Source organism: Pseudophryne corroboree, chromosome 1 (genome assembly GCF_028390025.1).
Source record: "Pseudophryne corroboree isolate aPseCor3 chromosome 1, aPseCor3.hap2, whole genome shotgun sequence".
Classification (NCBI taxonomy): Eukaryota; Metazoa; Chordata; class Amphibia; order Anura; family Myobatrachidae; genus Pseudophryne; species Pseudophryne corroboree.
This window is the reverse complement of record NC_086444.1, coordinates 1144065866-1144089718: the sequence shown is the minus strand read 5'-3', so window position 1 is coordinate 1144089718 and position 23853 is coordinate 1144065866. Positions and strand designations below refer to the sequence as shown.

General features: G+C 43.5%; 1 protein-coding gene across 3 annotated transcripts in view; it reads left to right on the top strand.

Annotated features, from left to right (window-relative positions):
* DOK7 (docking protein 7) overlaps positions 1–22540 on the top strand; it is a 253577-nt gene extending 231037 nt beyond the window's left edge. For 2 of the 3 annotated variants that reach the window (XM_063924228.1, XM_063924246.1), the window contains 2 exons: positions 11437–11589; positions 21533–22540. In XM_063924228.1, coding sequence (XP_063780298.1) covers positions 11437–11589; positions 21533–21669 — 290 coding nt within the window. In that variant the 3' untranslated portion in view covers positions 21670–22540. The remainder of the gene's footprint in view (positions 1–11436; positions 11590–21532) is intronic. The other variant, XM_063924237.1, reaches the window with a different exon arrangement.
* The last annotated feature ends 1313 nt before the right edge of the window (positions 22541–23853 follow it).

The window sequence follows — 23853 nt, the reverse complement described above, 5'->3', positions numbered from 1 at the left end:
AGCAGCAAGCCGTGTTGTATTTTTGTTGGAGTTGCGGTGATTGCACATTGGTAGGACATATCATGCAATCAGAATATTGTACAACCCATGCTATGTCCACTACCAGCATGTAGCAGCTCCTTCTTCATCCTATCTAGCTTTGCCATACCGTCCTCCCCACACTTCATCAGCCTCACGTATCCTGCAGTTGTATTCTGGAATGCATTTACCCGGAATATTCAAGGTCGATGAGAGTGGCCACAGACTCAGTTACTGAGGGAGCGTGGCCAAATCAGTGTTGGTGTGTATGTGGCCACAGGGGGTGCCGGAGCGGATGGGATGATGGAGTTCAGAATGCCGGTGCCAAAATCTCGACACCTGTGAGAATGGCAACATCGGAATCCCGACAGCTGGCATCCTGAATGTTAGTATGCCGGGGAGGGTCAGGCTGCGGGGAGGGAGAGTTAGGGTAACGGGTAAGGTTAATTAATTTCATTCAAAATGTCAGTATTATGGTGGTCGGGATGCCGCTGTCGGTATTCTGACTGGCGGCATCCCGTAGTCAACCCCAATGAAATATCCCCAACAGACCCCATATACAGTATTATACGGTATATAAAGGATATACAGCACTCGAGGACTTTCAAACTGAAAATATATTGTGAACATTTTGTGACTTGTTTACAATATACTTTATTAAATTAATTGTCCCTTTTCTCTGACGTCCTAGTGGATGCTGGGAACTCCGTAAGGACCATGGGGAATAGCGGCTCCGCAGGAGACTGGGCACAAAAGTAAAGCTTTAGGACTACCTGGTGTGCACTGGCTCCTCCCCCTATGACCCTCCTCCAAGCCTCAGTTAGATTTTTGTGCCCGGCCGAGAAGGGTGCACACTAGGGGCTCTCCTGAGCTTCTTAGTGAAAGTTTAGTTTTAGGTTTTTTATTTTCAGTGAGACCTGCTGGCAACAGGCTCACTGCATCGAGGGACTAAGGGGAGAAGAAGCGAACCTACTTAAGTGGTGGTAGCTTGGGCTTCTTAGGCTACTGGACACCATTAGCTCCAGAGGGACCGAACACAGGCCCAGCCTCGGAGCTCGGTCCCAGAGCCGCGCCGCCGGCCCCCTTACAGAGCCAGAAGCAAGAAGAGGTCCGGAAAAATCTGCGGCAGAAGACATCAGTCTTCAACAAGGTAGCGCACAGCACTGCAGCTGTGCGCCATTGTTACTCAGGCACACTTCACACTTCGGTCACTGAGGGTGCAGGGCGCTAGGGGGGGGCGCCCTGAGCAGCAATGTAAACACCTTGGCTGGCATAAATACACCACATATAACCCCCAGGGCTATATGGATGTATTTTAACCCCTGCCAGAACTCACCAAAAAGCGGGAGAAAAGGCCGCCGAGAAGGGGGCGGAGCCTATCTCCTCAGCACACGGGCGCCATTTTCCATCACAGCTCCGCTGGAAGGACGTCTCCCTGACTCTCCCCTGCAGTCCTGCACTACAGAAAAGGGTAAAAAAGAGAGGGGGGCACTAATTTGGCGCAGTTTTAATACTAACAGCAGCTATAAAGGGAAAAGCACATTTTATAGTGGTATTCCTGTCTATATATAGCGCTCTGGTGTGTGCTGGCATACTCTCCCTCTGTCTCCCCAAAGGGCTAGTGGGGTCCTGTCCTCTATCAGAGCATTCCCTGTGTGTGTGCGGTGTGTCGGTACGATTGTGTCGACATGTTTGAGGAGGAAAATGAGATGGAGGTGGAGCAATTGCCTATTATAGAGTTGTCACCCCCTAGGGAGTCGACACCTGAGTGGATGAGCTTATGGAAGGAATTGCGTGACAGTGTCAGCTCTTTACGACAGACAGTTGACGACATGAGACAGCCGGCTACTCAGCTTGTGCCTGTCCAGGGGTCTCAAACGCCATCAGGGGCTTTAAAACGCCCGTTACCTCAAATGGCAGACACAGACACGGATATTGACTCCAGTGTCGATGATGAGGAGACAAACGTGACTTCCACTAGGGCCACACGTTACATGATTGAAGCAATGAAAAATGTATTGCATATCTCTGATAATACAAGTACCACTAAAAAGGGTATTATGTTTGGTGAGAAAAAACTGCCTGTAGTTTTTCCTGTATCTGAGGAATTAAATGAAGTGTGTGATGAGGCGTGGGTTTCCCCCGATAAAAAACTGATAATTCCTAAAAGGTTATTGGCATCGTACCCTTTCCCGCCAGAGGATAGGGCACGTTGGGAAACACCCCCTAGGGTGGATAAAGCGCTCACACGCTTGTCTAAACAGGTAGCACTACCCTCTCCTGATACGGCCGCCCTAAAGGAACCTGCCGATAGAAAGCTGGAGAATATCCTAAAATGTATATACACTCACACGGGTGTTATACTGCGACCAGCAATCGCCTCAGCCTGGATGTGCAGTGCGGGCCTGGCGTGGTCGGATTCCCTGACTGAAAATATTGATACCCTAGATAGGGACAGTATATTACTGACTATAGAGCATTTGAGGGATGCATTTCTATATATGCGTGATGCACAGAGGGATATTTGCCGACTGGCATCAAGAGTTAGCGCGCTGTCCATTTCTGCAAGAAGAGGTTTATGGACGCGGCAGTGGTCAGGTGATGCGGATTCTAAAAGGCACATGGAAGTATTGCCTTATAAGGGGGAGGAGTTATTTGGGGTAGGTCTATCAGACCTGGTAGCCACGGCAACTGCTGGAAAATCCACATTTTTACCCCAGGTAGCTTCTCAACCTAAGAAGACGCCGTATTATCAGGCGCAGTCCTTTCGGCCCCATAAGGGCAAGCGGGCAAAAGGCGCCTCATTTCTGCCCCGTGGCAGAGGGAGAGGAAAAAGGCTGCAACAAACAGCCAGTTCCCAGGAACAAAAGCCCTCTCCCGCCTCCGCAAAGTCCTCAGCATGACGCTGGGGCTTTACAAGCGGACTCAGGCACGGTGGGGGCCCGTCTCAAGAAGTTCAGTGCGCAGTGGGCCCACTCGCAAGTGGACCCCTGGATCCTTCAGGTGGTATCTCAGGGGTACAAATTGGAATTCGAGACGTCTCCCCCTCGCCGTTTTCTAAAGTCTGCTTTACCGACGTCTCCCTCAGACAGGGAGGCAGTATTGGAAGCCATTCACAAGCTATATTCCCAGCAGGTGATAATCAAGGTACCCCTCCTACAACAGGAAAAGGGGTACTATTCCACACTATTTGTGGTAGCGAAGCCGGACGGCTCGGTGAGACCAATTTTAAACCTAAAATCCTTGAACACTTACATACAAAGGTTCAAATTCAAGATGGAGTCACTCAGAGCAGTGATTGCAAACCTGGAAGAAGGGGACTATATGGTGTCTCTGGACATCAAAGATGCTTACCTACATGTCCCAATTTACCCTTCTCACCAAGGGTACCTCAGGTTTGTGGTACAGAACTGTCACTATCAGTTTCAGACGCTGCCGTTTGGATTGTCCACGGCACCCCGGGTCTTTACCAAGGTAATGGCCGAAATGATGATACTCCTTCGAAGGAAGGGAGTTTTAGTTATCCCTTACTTGGACGATCTCCTGATAAGGGCAAGATCCAGGGAACAGTTGGAAGTCGGAGTAGCACTATCTCAGATAGTGCTGCGCCAGCACGGTTGGATTCTCAATATTCCAAAATCGCAGCTGATCCCGACGACACGACTTCTATTCCTAGGGATGATCCTGGACACAGTCCAGAAAAAGGTGTTTCTCCCGGAGGAGAAAGCCAGGGAGTTATCCGAACTAGTCAGAAATCTCCTAAAACCAGGCCAAGTCTCAGTGCATCAATGCACAAGGGTCCTGGGAAAGATGGTGGCTTCTTACGAAGCAATCCCATTCGGCAGATTCCACGCAAGAACCTTCCAGTGGGATCTGCTAGACAAATGGTCCGGGTCGCATCTTCAGATGCATCAGCGGATAATCTTGTCACCAAGGACAAGGGTGTCTCTCCTGTGGTGGTTGCAGAGTGCTCATCTTCTAGAGGGCCGCAGATTCGGCATTCAGGACTGGGTCCTGGTGACCACGGATGCCAGCCTGAGAGGCTGGGGAGCAGTCACACAGGGAAGAAATTTCCAGGGCTTGTGGTCAAGCCTGGAGACATCACTTCACATAAATATCCTGGAGCTAAGGGCCATCTACAATGCTCTAAGCCTAGCAAGACCTCTGCTTCAAGGTCAGCCAGTGCTGATCCAGTCAGACAACATCACGGCAGTCGCCCACGTAAACAGACAGGGCGGCACAAGAAGCAGGAGGGCAATGGCAGAAGTTGCAAGGATTCTTCGCTGGGCGGAAAATCATGTGATAGCACTGTCAGCAGTGTTCATTCCGGGAGTGGACAACTGGGAAGCAGACTTCCTCAGCAGACACGACCTCCACCCGGGAGAGTGGGGACTTCACCCAGAAGTCTTCCACATGATTGTGAACCGTTGGGAAAAACCAAAGGTGGACATGATGGCGTCCCGCCTCAACAAAAAACTAGACAGGTATTGCGCCAGGTCAAGGGACCCTCAGGCAATAGCTGTGGACGCTCTGGTAACACCGTGGGTGTACCAGTCAGTGTATGTGTTCCCTCCTCTGCCTCTCATACCCAAGGTACTGAGAATCATAAGAAGGAGAGGAGTAAGGACTATACTCGTGGCTCCGGATTGGCCAAGAAGGACTTGGTACCCGGAACTTCAAGAGATGCTCACAGAGGACCCGTGGCCTCTACCTCTAAGAAAGGACCTGCTCCAGCAGGGACCCTGTCTGTTCCAAGACTTACCGCGGCTGCGTTTGACGGCATGGCGGTTGAACGCCGGATCCTGAAGGAAAAAGGCATTCCGGATGAAGTCATCCCTACCCTGATCAAAGCCAGGAAGGATGTAACCGTACAGCATTATCACCGCATTTGGCGTAAATATGTTGCGTGGTGCGAGGCCAGGAAGGCCCCTAGAGAGGAATTTCAACTGGGTCGTTTCCTGCATTTCCTGCAAACAGGACTGTCTATGGGCCTAAAATTAGGGTCCATTAAGGTTCAAATTTCGGCCCTGTCGATTTTCTTCCAGAAAGAACTGGCTTCAGCCAGGCGTGTCTCAGAATTGGCGGCTTTATCCTATAAAAGCCCTTACCTAATTTTTCATACGGACAGGGCAGAATTGAGGACTCGTCCTCAATTTCTCCCTAAGGTGGTTTCAGCGTTTCACTTGAACCAGCCTATTGTGGTACCTGCGGCTACTAGGGACTTGGAGGACTCCAAGTTGCTGGACGTAGTCAGGGCCCTGAAAATATATGTTTCCAGGACGGCTGGAGTCAGAAAATCTGACTCGCTGTTTATCCTGTATGCACCCAACAAGCTGGGTGCTCCTGCTTCTAAGCAGACTATTGCTCGTTGGATTTGTAGTACAATTCAGCTTGCACATTCTGTGGCAGGCCTGCCACAGCCAAAATCTGTAAAAGCCCATTCCACAAGGAAGGTGGGCTCATCTTGGGCGGCTGCCCGAGGGGTCTCGGCTTTACAACTTTGCCGAGCAGCTACTTGGTCAGGGGCAAACACGTTTGCTAAATTCTACAAATTTGATACCCTGGCTGAGGAGGACCTGGAGTTCTCTCATTCGGTGCTGCAGAGTCATCCGCACTCTCCCGCCCGTTTGGGAGCTTTGGTATAATCCCCATGGTCCTTACGGAGTCCCCAGCATCCACTTAGGACATTAGAGAAAATAAGAATTTACTTACCGATAATTCTATTTCTCATAGTCCGTAGTGGATGCTGGGCGCCCATCCCAAGTGCGGATTGTCTGCAATAGTTGTACATAGTTATTGTTACAAAAATCGGGTTATTATTGTTGTGAGCCATCTTTCCAGAGGCTCCTCTGTTATCATGCTGTTAACTGGGTTCAGATCACAGGTTATACGGTGTGATTGGTGTGGCTGGTATGAGTCTTACCCGGGATTCAAAATCCTTCCTTATTGTGTACGCTCGTCCGGGCACAGTATCCTAACTGAGGCTTGGAGGAGGGTCATAGGGGGAGGAGCCAGTGCACACCAGATAGTCCTAAAGCTTTCTTTAGATGTGCCCAGTCTCCTGCGGAGCCGCTATTCCCCATGGTCCTTACGGAGTCCCCAGCATCCACTACGGACTATGAGAAATAGAATTATCGGTAAGTAAATTCTGATTATCTGGTGAGATGTAAGATTGTCATTTGCATTTATCCAGAGGTCTAACCAACAATAGCAAAGTCCCAAAGCTTCTCCATTCACTTTATGCTCCTGAAGGACCATCGAGGTTTCTCTGTGCATTATCCGGCCCCTAGACATACTGAGAAGAACAAAGGCATAGGCTTTATAGCGGATGGAGGAGCACACGCACGTTACCGTCACTGGCAGGCTATGTAGCCATCCCACCCCCAGCTATAGACCCTCTGCTCTATTTCCTAGATCTGGTGGATGTTGTACTAATTACTGCTACATTGATATTCCAAATGGAAGATATTAGATAAGAAGAAAGCCAGACAGATTATATCCAGTGTAAATGACCTCTAGTTATTAGAGGTAAAGAGACCCATAACTCTGGGGTAAACATTGCGTCAATCTTCCCGCGGCCACATAAATATGGACTTTGTTTATCACAACATGAAAAATAATGGTTTGTAAATTAGGACAGTGTCACTTTCACATGATAAATAAATGGTTATTCCACACAGGAGTTCATGCAGGGTCAGAAATAAAATAAAGATTTCCTTGGTGTCTTCCTCTGTCAGCACTAGTGCAACTGATCAATGAGCAAAGGGAACTTAAGCACAATTGTGTTCTGCTGTAGGCCATTAAACTACAGAGCCTCAAACGCTGATCATCTCGGGGAAAAGTAAATCGTATTTTAGGAAACTATCATTACACGACTTAACTTATCAGTAGAAAAAAATATTGTTTCAGGCGTTTTTTGTTGTTGTTGTACATTTTGATGATCCTTATCCATAATACATTCTTTCATTTGTTTGTTTTTAAAAGTGAAGCTGCATTTTTTTATTTGCATATGTTGTTGGGCATGGTGATTTACATTTTATCTTTCCCCCGAATGTCAGAATAATAAGAACAGAGGCTGCCACTGAGGGAGCTCATTACATGCAACGGGCTTCTAAAAATGGAAAGACGCTGGTTTGAAAAGAAGAAGAGACTTTGAATATAACACTGAATGTATATATATTTTTTAAACTATTTAACTTTTAATGCAGTGTTCAATTATAGTGAAACCTCCATTTAATACCCCTCTGATTTTACTCATTTTGCTTTGCCCTCTCATTCCCTAATGTACTTTTGTAGGCCATTTCCTTCATTTTAAACAACCTTTTTATGCATTTGTATCACTAAATTTTGCCAGATACAGTATTATGGTGTACGGGGGGCGGGCAGAGACAATTTTGGTCAGTCAGGTGGGGTTTTTAGGAACTTAGAAACCCCCCCTGTGTGCGCCACTGATTATAGTACTCTATAGCATACTTGACTAATCTATTGGAATATACGGGAGCTTACTACATTACATGGAGAGTTCTTCTGGAAGAGTGGGCCGCCAATCCCGCATCCAGCCCACTTCACTAGTGAAGTGGGTGGGGATAGGAGTTGATGATTTGATTCGCTGCAAATCATACTGAATCATCATTTCTTTTGTGTTGCCACATCCCCTGTACTTATGCTCTTGTTCTGCCCCTCCATGATTTCCTGTATGCAAGGTCAAAAATCTTGTCAAGTTTGCTCTATAGCACTATTGTTGTTGTGTTTTAGTGGAAGTATTCAGTAGAGCACTATACAGTAGTTATTGTTTTATTCATTCAAATGCTCCATAATGCTCTAGAGCGTATAAAGCACTGGTCACAATATCATTTATTCCTCAATTTAACATTTTGTTGTTCCATACACAAGTATTTTTCTGTCTGTTTATGGAAAGCCTGTCATGTGTAGCTATTTTACATGTTGGAGAATTTGTGTAACGCAATAGGTGACCTTGTAGCTGTATGCCCAGCAGCATCTAAGCCTGAGGGTACAGTATATATGTGTGCAACCAGGTGGCAATGAGGCGTTATGATGATAATTATCAAAAGGGAGAGAAATATATTTGTAATTTTATTCTCTTTTAACCTGCATACAGTATGTATTGATTTAAAACAAATGTTTTAGCTTATTTTTTATTTTTGTTGTGAGGTATGCTGTTTTGTGTTTATGTGGTGTCTTAGAATATGCTGCAACAGAGCGGAACGCATGTAGAAAAGACCCAAATCTCCTATGGTGGCCTCGCGGTAATGATTATGTGGGTGCAGATGGCATTCTGCCCTCATCAAAGCTGATTTGCGGATGGATAAAACCACTGTAGGCTGCATGTGTAGCATCTGTCTTTACAGGGGCTGGTCTTCTGTATGCCGAATGTCGGGATCCCGGCGCCGGAATCCCGACACCCGGCATACCAACAACTATTCTCCCTCGTGGGGGTCCACGACTCCCCTGGAGGGAGAATAAAATAGTGAGGCGCGCATAGCGCGCCAACCGTGCCCGCAGGGTGGCGAGCCCAGCGAGCCCGCAAGGGGCTCCTTTGCGCTCGCCACGCTGTCGGTATGCCGGCGGTCGGGCTCCCGGTGCCGGTATGCTGGTCGCCGGGAGCCCGAGCGCCGGCATACCGTACTACACCCTTTGCAGGTCATGCTCCCCTAGGCATGTGTGTACAGCACTGGGTTCTGCAGAGGCCATGCAGGGCCAGATTATCAATGTGGTCGGATGGGACTACAGCTCCTGGCATCCATATAAAAATAGGCCATTCATCAAGACAGCATGATAATGACCAGCCACCCAGCTGCAGTGCCCACATAGTCAGCCATCAATATTAAAATTACATTTCTATTTTCCTCACAAAGTGCTGTAATTTTTCTATTTTTAGCTATATAGGGAGACATTGTGACTAATAGTGTATAAAGCAGGGATGTGCGGTGAGCTAAATGGCTCAGGAGGCACTGGCTAACCCCAGAGCCAGAATTCCATGCAATATATGAGCCAAGGTGTACATGTGGGCATTACGCACAGGTGTAGCAGTATAAACTCCTGGAAATTTGGTGAGTTTTGATCAGAGATGTGTGGAAAAGATAGACCATAGACTTTTTACTCCAGAGTTTGGGCTATAAAAATGATTAGAATAATTCAAAGAAGATATTTCAAACAAATTATTAGTATTTTTCAGATACTTTATTCAGTCAAAACTCTGGTTTACATGTAAGTATGACAGGAAAGGCTCTGCCTCACCTGCCTCACCCCACCGCACGTCACTGGTATAAAGTGTACCCACATGGCACTGGCCAAACCCACACAGCAGTGGCCACACCCACACAGCACTAGTCACAGCTCCTCCCCTTCTCATAGTAGGCCCTTGATAATTTTCAGACCCAGGTCCACGTTGTCCTTATTCTGGCCCTGTGGCCATGCACATGGGAAACAGCCACACTGGTGCCTCATAACCGTCTTGGTAGCCCAGGCTGTATTGTATGAAAGTGGAAAAATACATCCCTAACTCATTAGCCATTACCACACAGTGGGACAGCTGTATTAAGCCTGGAGAAGGGATAAAGAAGTGATAAAGCAGTGATAAGTGCAAGGTGATAACATACCAGCTAGTCAGCTCCTAACTGTCATTTTATTCAAATCCATAATGATTGGCTGTGCTTATCACTTCTTTATCACTTCTCCAGGTTAATACATCTTTCCCACTGTACCCAGTAGTGCCTCTAAAGATGACCACAATACTGTATTTATTTATTGGTATTTGTTTTGGGGGGTTTTTGGTGGGAAATATCCATTAATGAGATTTTTTCCATTCCCAGAATAGTTCGGAATTCATCATACTGTAATTTGGCCATTTGGGGATCCTGATTCAGTGTAAAATGCTCTTTGCTTGTGGAGCATAATTCAATATGTTGAAATTTAAACTATTTCCAAAATAAAATAAAAATAAACTAATTATAAAAACTTTTTCATTGCCAAAAAAAAGAGTTTCATTCACAAGTGTACTGGTAAATATTTGTAGTCATTTTACCTAGCTAGGTTGAGATTGTAATTTGCTGCAATTTTTATACTGATGCATATTTCTCATAGATTATTCCTGTTGTAATTGCTTGTTTTACACATTACAGCGATATGTTGAAGTCCTTCCCTGTCATGCACTTCTCCTCCATTTCAACTCTCTCTTGCCTCCATTTTGTTTTTCTTCATGCAACCATGGATCTAGGAATCCAAGAAGCTGAGCTTACTGTAAACTAATATGCAAACTTGGATACATCTGAAATCCCTATGTACCAATCAGTATGCAGCATTAAATGGATAGTGGGTCATTTTGTTAGTCAGCTATAAAAGTGCTACTTGCCCACCCATACACTGGAACAGCTCTTAGCAAATGGCCAGAGAACCCTCCATCTTATTGAATATGTTGTTTTGCATTACTAGCAAGCTGCTTTTCCGTGGTCTGTTGTTTTAATAAATTATTTTACAGTTTATAAATTGTTCAGGAAAATGACTAAAATTGTACAATATTAGCTGTTCATCTGGCTCTGTATTGATAAAGCCCAGTTATATTACTGTCTGTAGCATATAGCATAGAAGACAGTGACAATAGACGGATAATGCAATGACCACAAAGCCTCTTACTCCAAAACACATGGACCATAGGCACTTGCCGAAATTTACTAATGGCTAACCACATCCAGATTTAGGGGGTCTATTTACTAAGCCTTGGATGGAGATAAAGTAGACCGAGAAAAAGTACCAGCCAATCAGCTCCTAACTGCTGTGTCACAGGATGGTTTTGAAAATGACAGGAGCTGATTGGCTGGTACTTTAGTTTATTTCCATCCAAGGCTTAGGGGTCTATTCATGAAGCAGTGAAAAGTGAGCAGAAGTGAGCCAGTGGAGAAGTTGCCCATGGCAACCAATCAACTGCTCCGTACAATTTTATAGTATGCAAATTATAAATGTTAATTGAATGCTGATTGGTTGCGATGGGCCACTTCTCCACTGGCTCACTTGTCCACACTTTTCACTGCTTCATGAATAGACCCCTTAGTAATAGACTCCTTAAAGTTTATCCTTCACTGTTGAAACCCATTCCAGAAATAGAAACATCACACTTTTTAAAAAAGCAACATAAAATAGAGTAGAGATGGTAATATGCTCAGAAACGCTGGTACAGTATATTTTTAATTGCAGAGAAACGTACAACACTGGTGTACAGTGTTTTTCCTTGCAGCAAAACATACAACACTAATATATATTGCTCACTGCATACATGGTAGAGATCTCAGCAGCAGCCTGTGCTGCAGACAGTGTTTGTCATCTCTAACATTCACAGATCTGAGCTACAAAGCTTTGCCACAAGCATGAATTAATCAGAATATGTCTGCTTCATCTGGTCAGCAGGGGCAGCAGATTATCCAGACGACTCACAGTTTTCTGACCGACCTCGCAGTGAGACAGCAACTTATGTAAATATTCCTATCAGCCCTACATCAAAGAAACAGCTCCATTACATGGCATTAGAACTTCAAGATCCTAGTACAGGAATAAGAGGTAACATCCATCATCCAAGCAGATCATTCGCTCGTCATCATGACTTTGACTTATTGCTAACCTCCTTCATTACCAGGGGTCCGAAACTTCAAGGCTCCAAGCGAGTACTGAGCCATGGTCCATTGTGTTGGATTTAACCTGTTTGTGCAATAGATATCGACCTGCTTTACTTTGTGTCAAGGCCACTCAGAAATATAATAACAGAATTGATAAACAGTATAGCATGGATTAACATTGCTCAATAATTTAAAGTTTCCAGGCTAATTTGTCTACTTTAGCTAGGCATCTTGTGAACTCCTCCCCCTGTTTTGTGATTGACAGTCCTATTGCTCATGAAGATTATAGTGCTGGGGCTGTCAATCACAGAGATGCAGCAAGTGGTGAATGGAGAATGCAGGGATATCCATACTGCCTGATTGACAACTATGTGAAATAATAAAACCTCTTACATCTGCAATGGCAGATAGTAAATAGAACAGAACTGGAATAATATAATAATATTTGCCTTTCAAGGTGGACATCTTGTGTAAGTGTAAACTTTGGGCCTAATTCAGAGTTGATCGCAGCAGGAAATTTGTTAGCAGTTGGGCAAAACCATGGCCCTCATTCCGAGTTGTTCGCTCGGTATTTTTCATCGCATCGCAATGAAAATTCGCTTAGTACGCATGCGCAATGTTCGCACTGCGACTGCGCCAAGTAACTTTGCTATGTTGAAAGTAATTTTACTCACGGCTTTTTCATCGCTCCGGCGAACGTAATGTGATTGACAGGAAATGGGTGTTACTGGGCGGAAACACAGCGTTTCAGGGGCGTGTGGCTGAAAACGCTACCGTTTCCGGAAAAAACGCAGGAGTGGCCGGAGAAACGGTGGGAGTGCCTGGGCGAACGCTGGGTGTGTTTGTGACGTCAACCAGGAACGACAAGCACTGAACTGATCGCACAGGCAGAGTAAGTCTGGAGCTACTCTGAAACTGCTAAGTAGTTAGTAATCGCAATATTGCGAATACATCGGTCGCAATTTTAAGAAGCTAAGATTCACTCCCAGTAGGCGGCGGCTTAGCGTGTGTAACTCTGCTAAATTCGCCTTGCGACCGATCAACTCGGAATGAGGGCCCATGTGCACTGCAGGGGGGGCAGATATAACATGGGCAGAGAGAGTTAGATTTGGGTGGGGTGTGTTCAAACTGAAATCTAAATTGCAGTGTAAAAATAAATCAGCCAGTATTTACCCTGCACAGAAACAAAATAACCCACCCAAATCTAACTCTCGCTGCACATGTTATATCTGCCCTTCCTGCAGTGCACATGGGCCCTCATTCCGAGTTGTTCGCTCGCTAGCTGCTTTTAGCAGCATTGCACACGCTAAGCCGCCGCCCTCTGGGAGTGTATCTTAGCTTAGCAGAATTGCGAACGAAAGATTAGCAGATTTGCGAATAGAAATTTCTTAGCAGTTTCTGAGTAGCTCCAGACTTACTCAGCCATTGCGATCAGTTCAGTCAGTTTCGTTCCTGGTTTGACGTCACAAACACACCCAGCGTTCGCCCAGACACTCCCCCGTTTCTTCAGACACTCCCGCGTTTTTCCCAGAAACGCCAGCGTTTTTTCGCACACTCCCATAAAACGGCCAGTTTCCGCCCACTTCCTGTCAATCACACTACGATCATCAGAACGATGAAAAATCCTCGTTATGCCGTGAGTAAAATACCTAACTTTTGAGTAAAATAACTAAGCACATGCGCTCTGCGACCCTTGCGCATGCGCAGTAAGCGACTAATCGCAATATAGCGATACTCGGCAACGAGCGAACAACTCGGAATGAGGGCCATGGTTTTTCCCAACTGCTAACAAATTTGCTGCTGCGATCAACTCTGAATTACCCCCAATGATAGCTGATGTCCTTTCAAGCAGTAAAGTGGTATCACATCATGTCTTAGATGCAGCCAAAGCATTGGATGAAACTGTCTAAAGAAAACCAAATTTTGATTTCTCCACCTACAAATTAGGTGGAGAAAAGATAGAAAATCAAAAATTCCAATAGAGATTTGGAAAGTACAAAAGGAACAGGGGTGTGAAACGACTGATACTTCAGTTGTAGCTCAAATCTTTTTAGCTAATACAATGAAATAGACTTTTAGTCAGATTCCTGCTGTGGTTTTTGGTCCTGAAGCCATTAATACTGGCAAACTAGATGGAGAAGTATATGTTAACACAAATGGTTTGTTATATTGAGCTTGACCTTAGAAGGCAGCCATAAAGTCAGTGGCGATTATGAGCTACTCTTAAAGTCATTTACAGTCACAATGACTAAGCTCATTAAAATAAGATTTACAGACATAAATATTCATGTTCCACTGCGTTATTTAATATCTAAAATACTTGTGCTGTAAAAATAACTCATTTTAACTATTCTAGCGCAACACTGTTCAATAGCCCACAAAATCTATTCACAGGCTTAGAGATAAAATTAGATAAGAAATATTTCCCTATACTGTTTATAAGGGGTGCACAACTTTTTGGGTTATTGGGATGCATTTGGATATACAGTAGTACACATTTCAAGAGATCACAATAAAATGTAATATGCTTAAAACATGCCAAATAGCTTTATTAAACCCATCATCTCTGTACCAACACATCCCCCATTACTCTATAGTAACATATCCCCCTTTCATGTGTCGACCTTTGACGTGTCGACCTAGTGACCATGTCGACTTAATGTCCATTTCTACCTAATGCATGTCGACCAATAGTGGTCGACCTAATGAGTGTCGACCTAAGTGTTGACCTAAAGACCGGATACCAATTCAAACATATACTGTTAAGGTGTGTACACACGGTGACATTTGGGCTAAGCCTGATTCTCAGTATGCGATAGGGACTGTGGTCAGTATTGGAAGTCTAGATGACTGTGGTTGTGATACTGGGTATGGGGCTAATTCAGGTTGGATCGCAATTTGCGATCCCACCAGAATTTTTACAATCGCCCCGTGGGTGCATGTGCAGTGCCTATCCTGCGCATGCACCGGCACTTTCTGTCAATCAGGGAGAGGCGGTCGCAAGGTGGGGAGCGAGCAATGCTTCGTTTCCAGGAAGGAGACGGAGCGCTGCAGGGGCGATGCGCCGTGAACTAGGGACGGAGGCGGCCAAACGCGGGCTTGTAGGGGGCAGCCACCGTGATCGTGAACATGGCGACGGGGCTCATGCGGGCGCAGCTAAGCTGCGCCAGCAGGAACCATCACTAATTTCTACGATTAAGCAGAGATTGCGAGGTAATCGCAATTTCTGCTTCATCAAGGTTGCTATCCTTACTGAATTAGGCCCTATGTGTGATTTTGGCTAACTGTCAATTTTGACTATCTTTTATACTTGATAGTCAAAATTGACTTGCCTGCACAGTCTATCTAGGCTTGCGATGCCGACCTTGTGGGACCGCGCATTGGTATCACATTGGGATCGCAAGGTGACTTTCACCATGCGATCTGCACTAACTTTCCTTGCGATTTTGACTATATAGTCAAAATCGCAAGCAAAAATCTCACCGTGTGTACACACCTTCAGTTAGTGATATGAGATCTAATATTGGGAAGAAAATCATGTTATTACTCAATTGTATTCAACTTGCAACAGTGTCTTCAGTTTTTCATCTTTTGTCCTGCAGAATGTAGTCAGAGAAGATTTGACATTTTAATGACCCCCTACTAAGACCATTTCAATAAGACAAGAGGAAATTTTAATACAAGAAAAAAGTTAAAGCTTGAAAAGGGTTTGGAGAAAAGGCCACATTGGGGGCAAATTGGACATTCAAAGTCAGCAAATGACCAAACATGTGACTACAATATGATGAATATATTTTTTGCCCATTCCTGAGACTTTCCTGAATGACTTAGACTGGATCATTCAACCGTGACAACCACTTTGGGGCAACAAATCGGCACCATTGGTCAACATTGGTGCTAATGTCACTTTGTGTTTGTCCAGCTCTACACATTCCTGTCTGTAACACCATGTTGAGACTGATGGTGGTGAGAAAGGAAGGTTACAATTTAGAAATTTACGGGGGAAATCACATTGATATTCTCAGTTGCCACATTGGTTCCGGACCAATCCAGAATTAACACATACAATGTAACTATGCAGGTTTACATATGAGACAAAGGATAGGGACTGTTGTGATAGTTTATTAGCCATTATTTATATTAGGCAGCACTTTACAGATATTGGGGGTCATTCTGACCCGTTCGCTCGCTGCTTTTTATCGCAGCCAAGCGAACAGGTACCCACTGCGCATGTGCCGGTGCATGCCAGGCAGCCGAAGGCCGTGGCGGGGCTGAGATCGTCTCTGCCTGATTGATAGGCAGAGGCGGTCGCTGGGCAGGAGGGGGCGAAATGGCGGTGTTTGGCTGACATTTCATGGGCGTGGTCCAGCCAACGCAGACATGGCCAGACCGTGTGGGGAGTGGCCCGCAGCGGCTGCGTGATGTCATACGCAGCCGCTGCGCTGGTCGGGAGCTACTCTGGAAGTGCAAAGACATCGCTGCTGTGCCTTTGCACTTCTGCGGGGGGGTGGGGGGGGGTCACTGACATGTGGTGCGGACTAGCCCTTTGCTGTCAGTGTGAATGATCGTAGCTGTGCTAAATTTAGCACAGCTACAATCATCTCGGATTGAAGGCCATCAAGCAGCACTTTATATTGCACAGCACTTTACTATCTATTTACCCTACTACATGGGGCCGGATGCAGCAAGCATGGCGTTTTGCATGTGATGCATCCCGCCACTGATTGCAAGCATAGCGGTGTAAAATCGCTCTGGCTGTAATTGAACTCAGGACCTCAGTGCTGCGAGACAGTAAGGTTAACCATTGTATCACAGTGCTGTTGTATAGAGAGAACGGCAGAGGACAGAGCATTGATGGAACAGAACACATGCAGGAAGTAGAGGGGAGCATGAGTCAGTAGTATACTCTGAAGGCGCACTCAGAAAGTTAGGAGCGGAACCAGGAGAGAACAGTGCCGCGAGGGATAAGGCAGTGAAGGCAATTGACTAGAAGAGGGTGGTTGACTGTACACAGCAGAAAGGTGAAAGAGACTCAATAGGGATAATTGACCCTCCGACTTGTCCATGAGTAGATGATTGCTCTTTTTAGTGAAGGCATCCTCGGGGGAGTATAGAGGGAGTTGCAGTGTGGAGAGAAAGTGGGTCGGGTAGTTGTAGACATGTCGCTCAAGTAGTTTGGATTTATATATTTCTTACAATTACTGAGGGTACAGACGTAAATCTGGTCATTTGTGAAGTGTTCATTTACTAACAGCTATTAAAGTCTACAGAACATTGCCCTGTTCTAATTCATCTTGAGACATAAATACTTGTATATATTTCAGAATATCATACTTAAATAGGAGGACTCTTACAAGGATCGCTGTTCCTGCAGATATTCTCTTTCAGGAACTACTATACATACTATACATACTATCAGACATGCCATAATGGAGTACAGTGTCGGACTGGGACATGAAGGGCCCACCGGGGGAATGCAGTTATAGGGGCCCATACTTAGGGGTGTGACCAGCCTACAAAGGGGGCGTGGCCAGCCTCCACAGAGTCTTGAAATACACAATAGTTTAGTGCAGTATAATGCAACATATCTACCATGTATAATACAAGTGCACAGTCTGGAACGGAACCTGATCCCTAGAGGAAGGAAGGAGTGGGCCCTCAGGCAGTGGGGCCTACCGGTGGTTTCCCTGGTACCCCTGTGGGCCAGTCCGACCCTGATGGAGTACTAAGGCAATGGTAACAAGGGTAGTATACATCGCCCATGTAAAATTCATTGCAAGTAACTCTTGCAATGAATTTAGCTTTAAGGTAACTTATTATTTTGACATGTCAGCTCTCCAGATACCCTAATCAATCACTGGCCAGTGGAAAACTATGGACTAATCCATCATAATACACGGGTGCACTGATCAGTGGATTTGGGGTAGAGTTATTGTTTTAGATTAACTTTTTAACTCTTTCATCTCAAGATAGCTTTGAGGGAATATTGATGGCTAGCTGAGGAGAATGCAGTTGTAGTTAGAAAGAATTGTAGGGCTATGACTGAAGATGTAATGAGAGTCTCCCACAGAAGACTGATAATTATATTGGGGTTTCAATAGAAAAAAACTGAATTTTCCCAGCAGGCATGTGCAAGGGCAAATGCAGGATTTCTGGAGAGAGATTTCCAAATGATTAATTGTAGAGTGATTTTCGCCAGCCCAAGTTGGATGCATGTTTCCAGGTATAGCCTGCCCCAAACAAAGAGCAGACAGACACAGCAGACTTGGTAGGAAAATCAGCTGCCACTGGGCATATGCAGTGGCTCAATTCTGCTCTTTATACTGCATGCAGTGGCTGCTGGCCAGGCTGTGGCAAAAGTGGGTTTCCGGACAACTGTAAACCCCCACCCCCTTCCTGATTGACTATGATATGTGTTGATATAGATTTACAAATCACCTTTTAGCAGTAAAAAAAGATATTTCTAGGTAGCCTGTCAGTATACTTGAAAGACAGAGCAAATGTCCCTATATCTGTTAGCTTATGTATATTTGTAGCACATTTCAGTATAACAAACTTTCTAGGTCACAGTCTATTCAATTCTGCACATGGAAGAGGAAGCTCATTGTAATTATTCAGGCAGGACATATTGCTGCTCACCTTCAATTTACTTGGGGTAATTACATTGAATTTCAATTTCCTAGCCATCCACATTTGTGAAAAGTGAGATTTATCTAACTGAGAGTGATTACATGCTATCAGAAAATAATGAGTGATAATGCTCTGCATAAGGTAGAAAAAAAGTGTTTATTTTCCTAGTAATCATTATAATTAAGACCTGGGAATTAATAAAGATTGAGAGTCTTTTTACCAGTCAAGCCGCCCATTTTCCCTAGTTACCGCTGAGCACATTTCCTTCCTAGTCTAATGAATATGTTTAATAGTGTGAGCCCATTAGAACTGATGTGTTCTTCCTGACATTAGAAGTTGGAGGCACAAATAGACTTGTGTGAGTTTAATACAGTGAATTTGTAAAAATGCTACGATGCTGGTTTAAGTATTATCCCTACTTTGTGCATAATGGGGGTAATTCCAAGTTGATCGCAGCAGGAAATTTTTTAGCAGTTGGGCAAAACCATGTGCACTGCAGGGGGGAGGCAGATATAACATTTGCAGAGAGAGTTAGATATGGGTGGGTTATTTTGTTTCTGTGCAGGGTAAATACTGGCTGCTTTATTTTTACACTGCAAATTAGATTGCAGATTGATCTCACCAGACCCAAATCTATCTCTCTCTGCACATGTTATATCTGCCCCCCCCTGCAGTGCACATGGTTTTGCCCAATTGCTAACAGAATTCCTGCTGCGATCAACTTGGAATTACCCCCAATGAACCTTCTTTCTAGACTTCTGGTTCTTAAACAGATTTTAAGTCTAGAATATACAGTACAGTATATTCATGGGCTTGTCATTGATACAGAGTTTTTGTATAGGAGCCTTGTATACAGGTAAAACTCAGAAACTTATTTTAGTAATTCAACTTAAAAGGTGAAGTTAATATATTATATAAACTTATTACATGCAAAGTGAGATATTTCAAGTCTTTATTTGTTATAATTTTGATGATTGTAGCTTACAGCTTAAGAAAACCCCAAATCCAAAAGCTCAGAAAATTTGAATATTACATGAAATCAAGAAAAAAAGAATTTTAAATGCAGTAATGTCGGCCCTCTGAAAAGTATAATCATGCATATGTACTCAGTACTTGGTTTGGGCCCCTTTTGCATGAATTACTGCCTCAATGCGGCGTGGCATGGTTTCTATCAGCCTGTGGCACTGCTGAGGTGTTATGGAAGACCAGGATGCTTCAATAGCGGCCTTCAGCACTTCTGCATTGTTCGGTCTCATGTCTCTCATCTTTCTCTTGGCAATGCCCCATAGAATATGGAAAGATAGTAGAGAGGAAGAGAAAGAAAGAAAGAAAGAAAGAAAGAAAGAAAGAAAGAAAGAAAGAAAGAAAGAAAATAGAGGGAGAGAGAGCGCTCTAACACAGCCCCGACTAGAACACAGTAGATCCCCTATTCACCTTAGTGGGGAGTCTGAGAGAGTGTCCCTGGTTCCATTGGGTTCCTTTCACCCCGATCGTCCTCATACATGCATCTTGCTGGGTACTACTCCTCCTCTCCTCAGAGGCAATGCGCCACCTCCCTGCAAGACTATTTTCCCATTCAGAGGAAGCAGATAGTCTGGTCTCTGGAGAGCTGCATCAGGCATTGTTTAGAATTGTCTGGTCCCAGACAGCACGGTTTGTTGGGACATGTCGTTTTTATGTAGTTGCTTGCTGCACAGCATGGGGCCAGATTGCAGAACAAAGCTAATACTGTACCTCTGGGGTCCGGTAAGACCGGAGGCTAGTCTATTTCACGCTATTAGTTGTAGGACCAGGGCTGGGCCCCCTTATTGTCTGGGCCAGTGCACCCTTCTTGTATGGGCCCGGGACTCCAGTATCTGCAGGCCCCCCTTGATGGTGGTCCTGGGTGCAGAGAGTTACACAGCATGATGACCTTTAGCAAGGAATCAGCAGTTGTCTTTTACAGTACCTGTATAATGCAAGTTAGGTGTACACCTATGCCTGTACCGGTGCCTTACTGTCTAAATCCTTCTGTAGACTTGATTAAAGTAGGGATGGCTAACAACCATTGATGATTCAAAATCTTCAATGGCGTATGCCTGATGTTAAATACTTTTACCATCGATGGAAGAGAACCAAATGGTTTCCAGCCATCGATGGTACAGAACCATCACATTTTTTATTTTTATACAAGTGCCGGGACACGGGGCATAGCTCTGCCCTGACGCCCATGAAGCTCCGCTCCAGGCTGCAATTGGCTGCTTGCCCCGTGAATAGAACAGCAGTGATTACCATCTGTGGTTGAAACCATTTCCCTTGCAGATGGCTTTATACCATTGAGGTTAATGTTAAGCCATCCCTAAATTAAAGGCAGGAAGTCTCATGTGTATAGAAAGCCCCTCTACCCCATGCCACATTCTCCATTTCATCTTAAGGGCAAGAAGTAATGGAGTCCTAGATCGCCAGAGGTGCGATAACTTACAAGGCATGGCTTTGCCTTGTAAGTGATTGCCCCTTTATAAAAAAGTCTGAGATCAGCTGGCATCCCGCACTCCATTACATCCCATGGAAAATAATTACATTTTTTTTTATAATACCCTGAAAGGTTCACAGGGATATTTGTTTAAATGTTATCAGAGGCTCATAAAGAGATTAGTATTTTAAGTTTGAAGGCCTCATAAGTTCTGTTGAACTCCGGTAGTTGTGATAGGATCATACTGTTTAACATTATATTTTGTAGTTTAGGTTTCACTCTAGTATTGGTATAGGTTCTGTACACATTGATGTATTGAAATGGTATCAAATGTTATACTCATAACAATTGAAACGCATAATATTGATCACAATTGCAGTTTTCGTCAAGTTCCCACACCCTCCTTGTGCCCGTTGTTTATTAGTATAGTGCCATGATGTAACACAGCGCTAAAGTTGGGAAGATCATGTGTGTCTCCTATTGACCAATCATGTTAATAATGAAGGTGAGAAATTACAAGACAATGGAGAAAGTGATGGCAGATTGTCATTTGTCAGGCTCACGAGAAATGAATATGCTACTCAGTACTCCCATTGCCAAGCCTCATACAGCACTTCATTTATAATGCAGCTGAATCTATTCTCTTTGTGCTCACCTTACTGTTCGTTTTCCCTAACAGCTCCTGTTGAGTAAAAATGAAAGGACATCTGTGATGATCTCTTAGGAACGCTGCTACTGTCGCAAATCTACATAAAATTGCGGCTTTTGTAAACTAACATTGTTTTTTTTAATACATATTTTCCAGGAGGGGGCTCCACCAAGTACGCTCAGATAGACATTACCGCCACCGAGACGGCACATAAAGTGGGATCTCAGCATGCTCAGTCCAGAGAGGAACGTCTGCAGGAACTGGAACAGAAAAGGAAAGGAAGTCAGCAGTGATATGATGAGAAGAGATGTGTTCACCTTTAGCTCTGGTGCAGAGAACCACAGTCCTCTTAGTACTGGGAGAGCTGGTTCTACCATAAGGTGCATGCATATACAATGGCCTACATCGGGCCAAATTTGGTGCAATGACTCAGTAAGTTTCATAGAGTACTGGAATCTTATAAGGCCGATGGTCCTCTTAGGATGACTTTTAGCAAGGATGGAATTACATTGTAGTTTGATGGCACAGGGGTCATTCCAAAACTGATATACCCTCCTGGAAACAGTCAGAATGGTCTGGTATAAGTAAATGCCCTTTGGATCTTGAGATGGAATTAGACAGAAGTGATCTATAATTTAATTTCACATTGATTTTGTTTCCCCTTACAAAATGTCAATATGGTTTTGTATGCATAGCTACTATAGTGTATTTACTATTTATTTGTTTTTGTCAACTTGTATTATTTAACTTTATTTGCATATAATAATTTTATACATGAAGGTGTTCTGCAACATACCTCCTCAGTTTTATTGTCTTACATATAGTACTCTTTTTGTAGTAAAACACAAATGATTTCCGTACTATTGTATTCATTAATTAATATCATATTTCCTGGGGCATTTATGTACAGTATCAGTATTTGGTACATTTTTAACATTTAACAGTTCTTTTTGAGTACACATGACTTTATATGGTTTTAACACAGGAAAGTTTTTTTTTTCTACTGTGTTCTGGTGTTGCATGTATGTAAATAATAAACAATAACGTAGCGGGAAATTGCATATTATTATACTGTGATATGAGGAATGTAATAATTAAAACACAAATATTTCAATCGTAGAGGTTTTCTGTGTAAATAAAATCCCTAAGGGGAAACGTATGAAATGTGTGCAATATTTTGCAGTTTTTTGTGATTTTTGTTTTATATTTTTATTTGCACATTTACTTGATTTGTGCATTGCTATACTTTTGTGTGCCTTGCATTTGTTTTGTTCTAACTAATTCTACCTAAAATGTGGTAGAGACACATACTGCTAAATTTTCAGTCAGAAATGTAAGCAATGTTGTTTCTCTGTATAACAGTAGATAATATATCTACGATGAAAGATTAATTTTAAAAAAGTAAGTCTGCTGCAGATTTATGCACATCTCACAATGCATTCTGTTGTGTATATTTTATTAAAAAATAACTAATGCCATAAATAGCATATCCACTTTTAATGGGACATTGGAGTTCATCATACTGATAGTGGTTTTAATTTGGTTATTAATTTGATTCATTTTATTGACAACATTGCAATATCCGTTCAGCTTCCTTTGCACGTTCATTAAATATTAAAAAATATTGAAAAATGTAAAAATGAATTCCTAAAATATATTTTTTTTCCCAGCAGATAATAATACATCAATAATATTAGTAGATAACAGGTGTCATAGTGGAAAAAGTTTAGTTAATGAGTACAGGCTAGCCACAGGCCTCAGGCATCATTAGCAAAAAGTGATACAGAAAGGCCACAAACAAAATCAGTAGTTTGTAGCCTATATGTCATGTAAATAATGTCTCCTCCATTTACATCATAATGTAGTATACTATATAAAATGAATATTTTAAATATAGCATATCTTCATTTTAGAATGAAGATTAAGTTACAAAAATGAATAATAAACAAAATCTATTTTATCATTAGTTACTCTTCGAAGTGGATACTAACTTCAATTACACTATTGGTCAAATGTTTTAGAATATCTAAATTTTTCCAGTTTTTATTGTCATTTATTGTAATTTAAGCCATTCAAGCACAAGGAACAACCTGAATGGTACATAGGTAAGATGTAAACCGCTAGAGGTTTAAAAAGAAGTTCAGGTTAGCAAACTGAAAATTATTATAGAATGATATAAAAAAGGCATTTTTTAGGGAACAAGTTAATGGGTTAAGAACTTACTGTACAGCTATTCTGTAGCAAAGATAGAGCGACTTGCCTGGGCAATGAACTACAGCCAGTGGACTACTGAAGGCTGGAATAAGGTTTTGCAGACTGCTAAATAAAAATAGTGCATCATTCAGGGTTTTTTGTACACCATTATGTAGGCGGAAAGATGGTTCCTCAGTGTCCGAGGTTTATTTAATAAGCAGCAGCTTGTAAAAGCTGCCACATCCTGGTATTTTTAAGCAGAATATTTAAAAAGAGCTATGCTT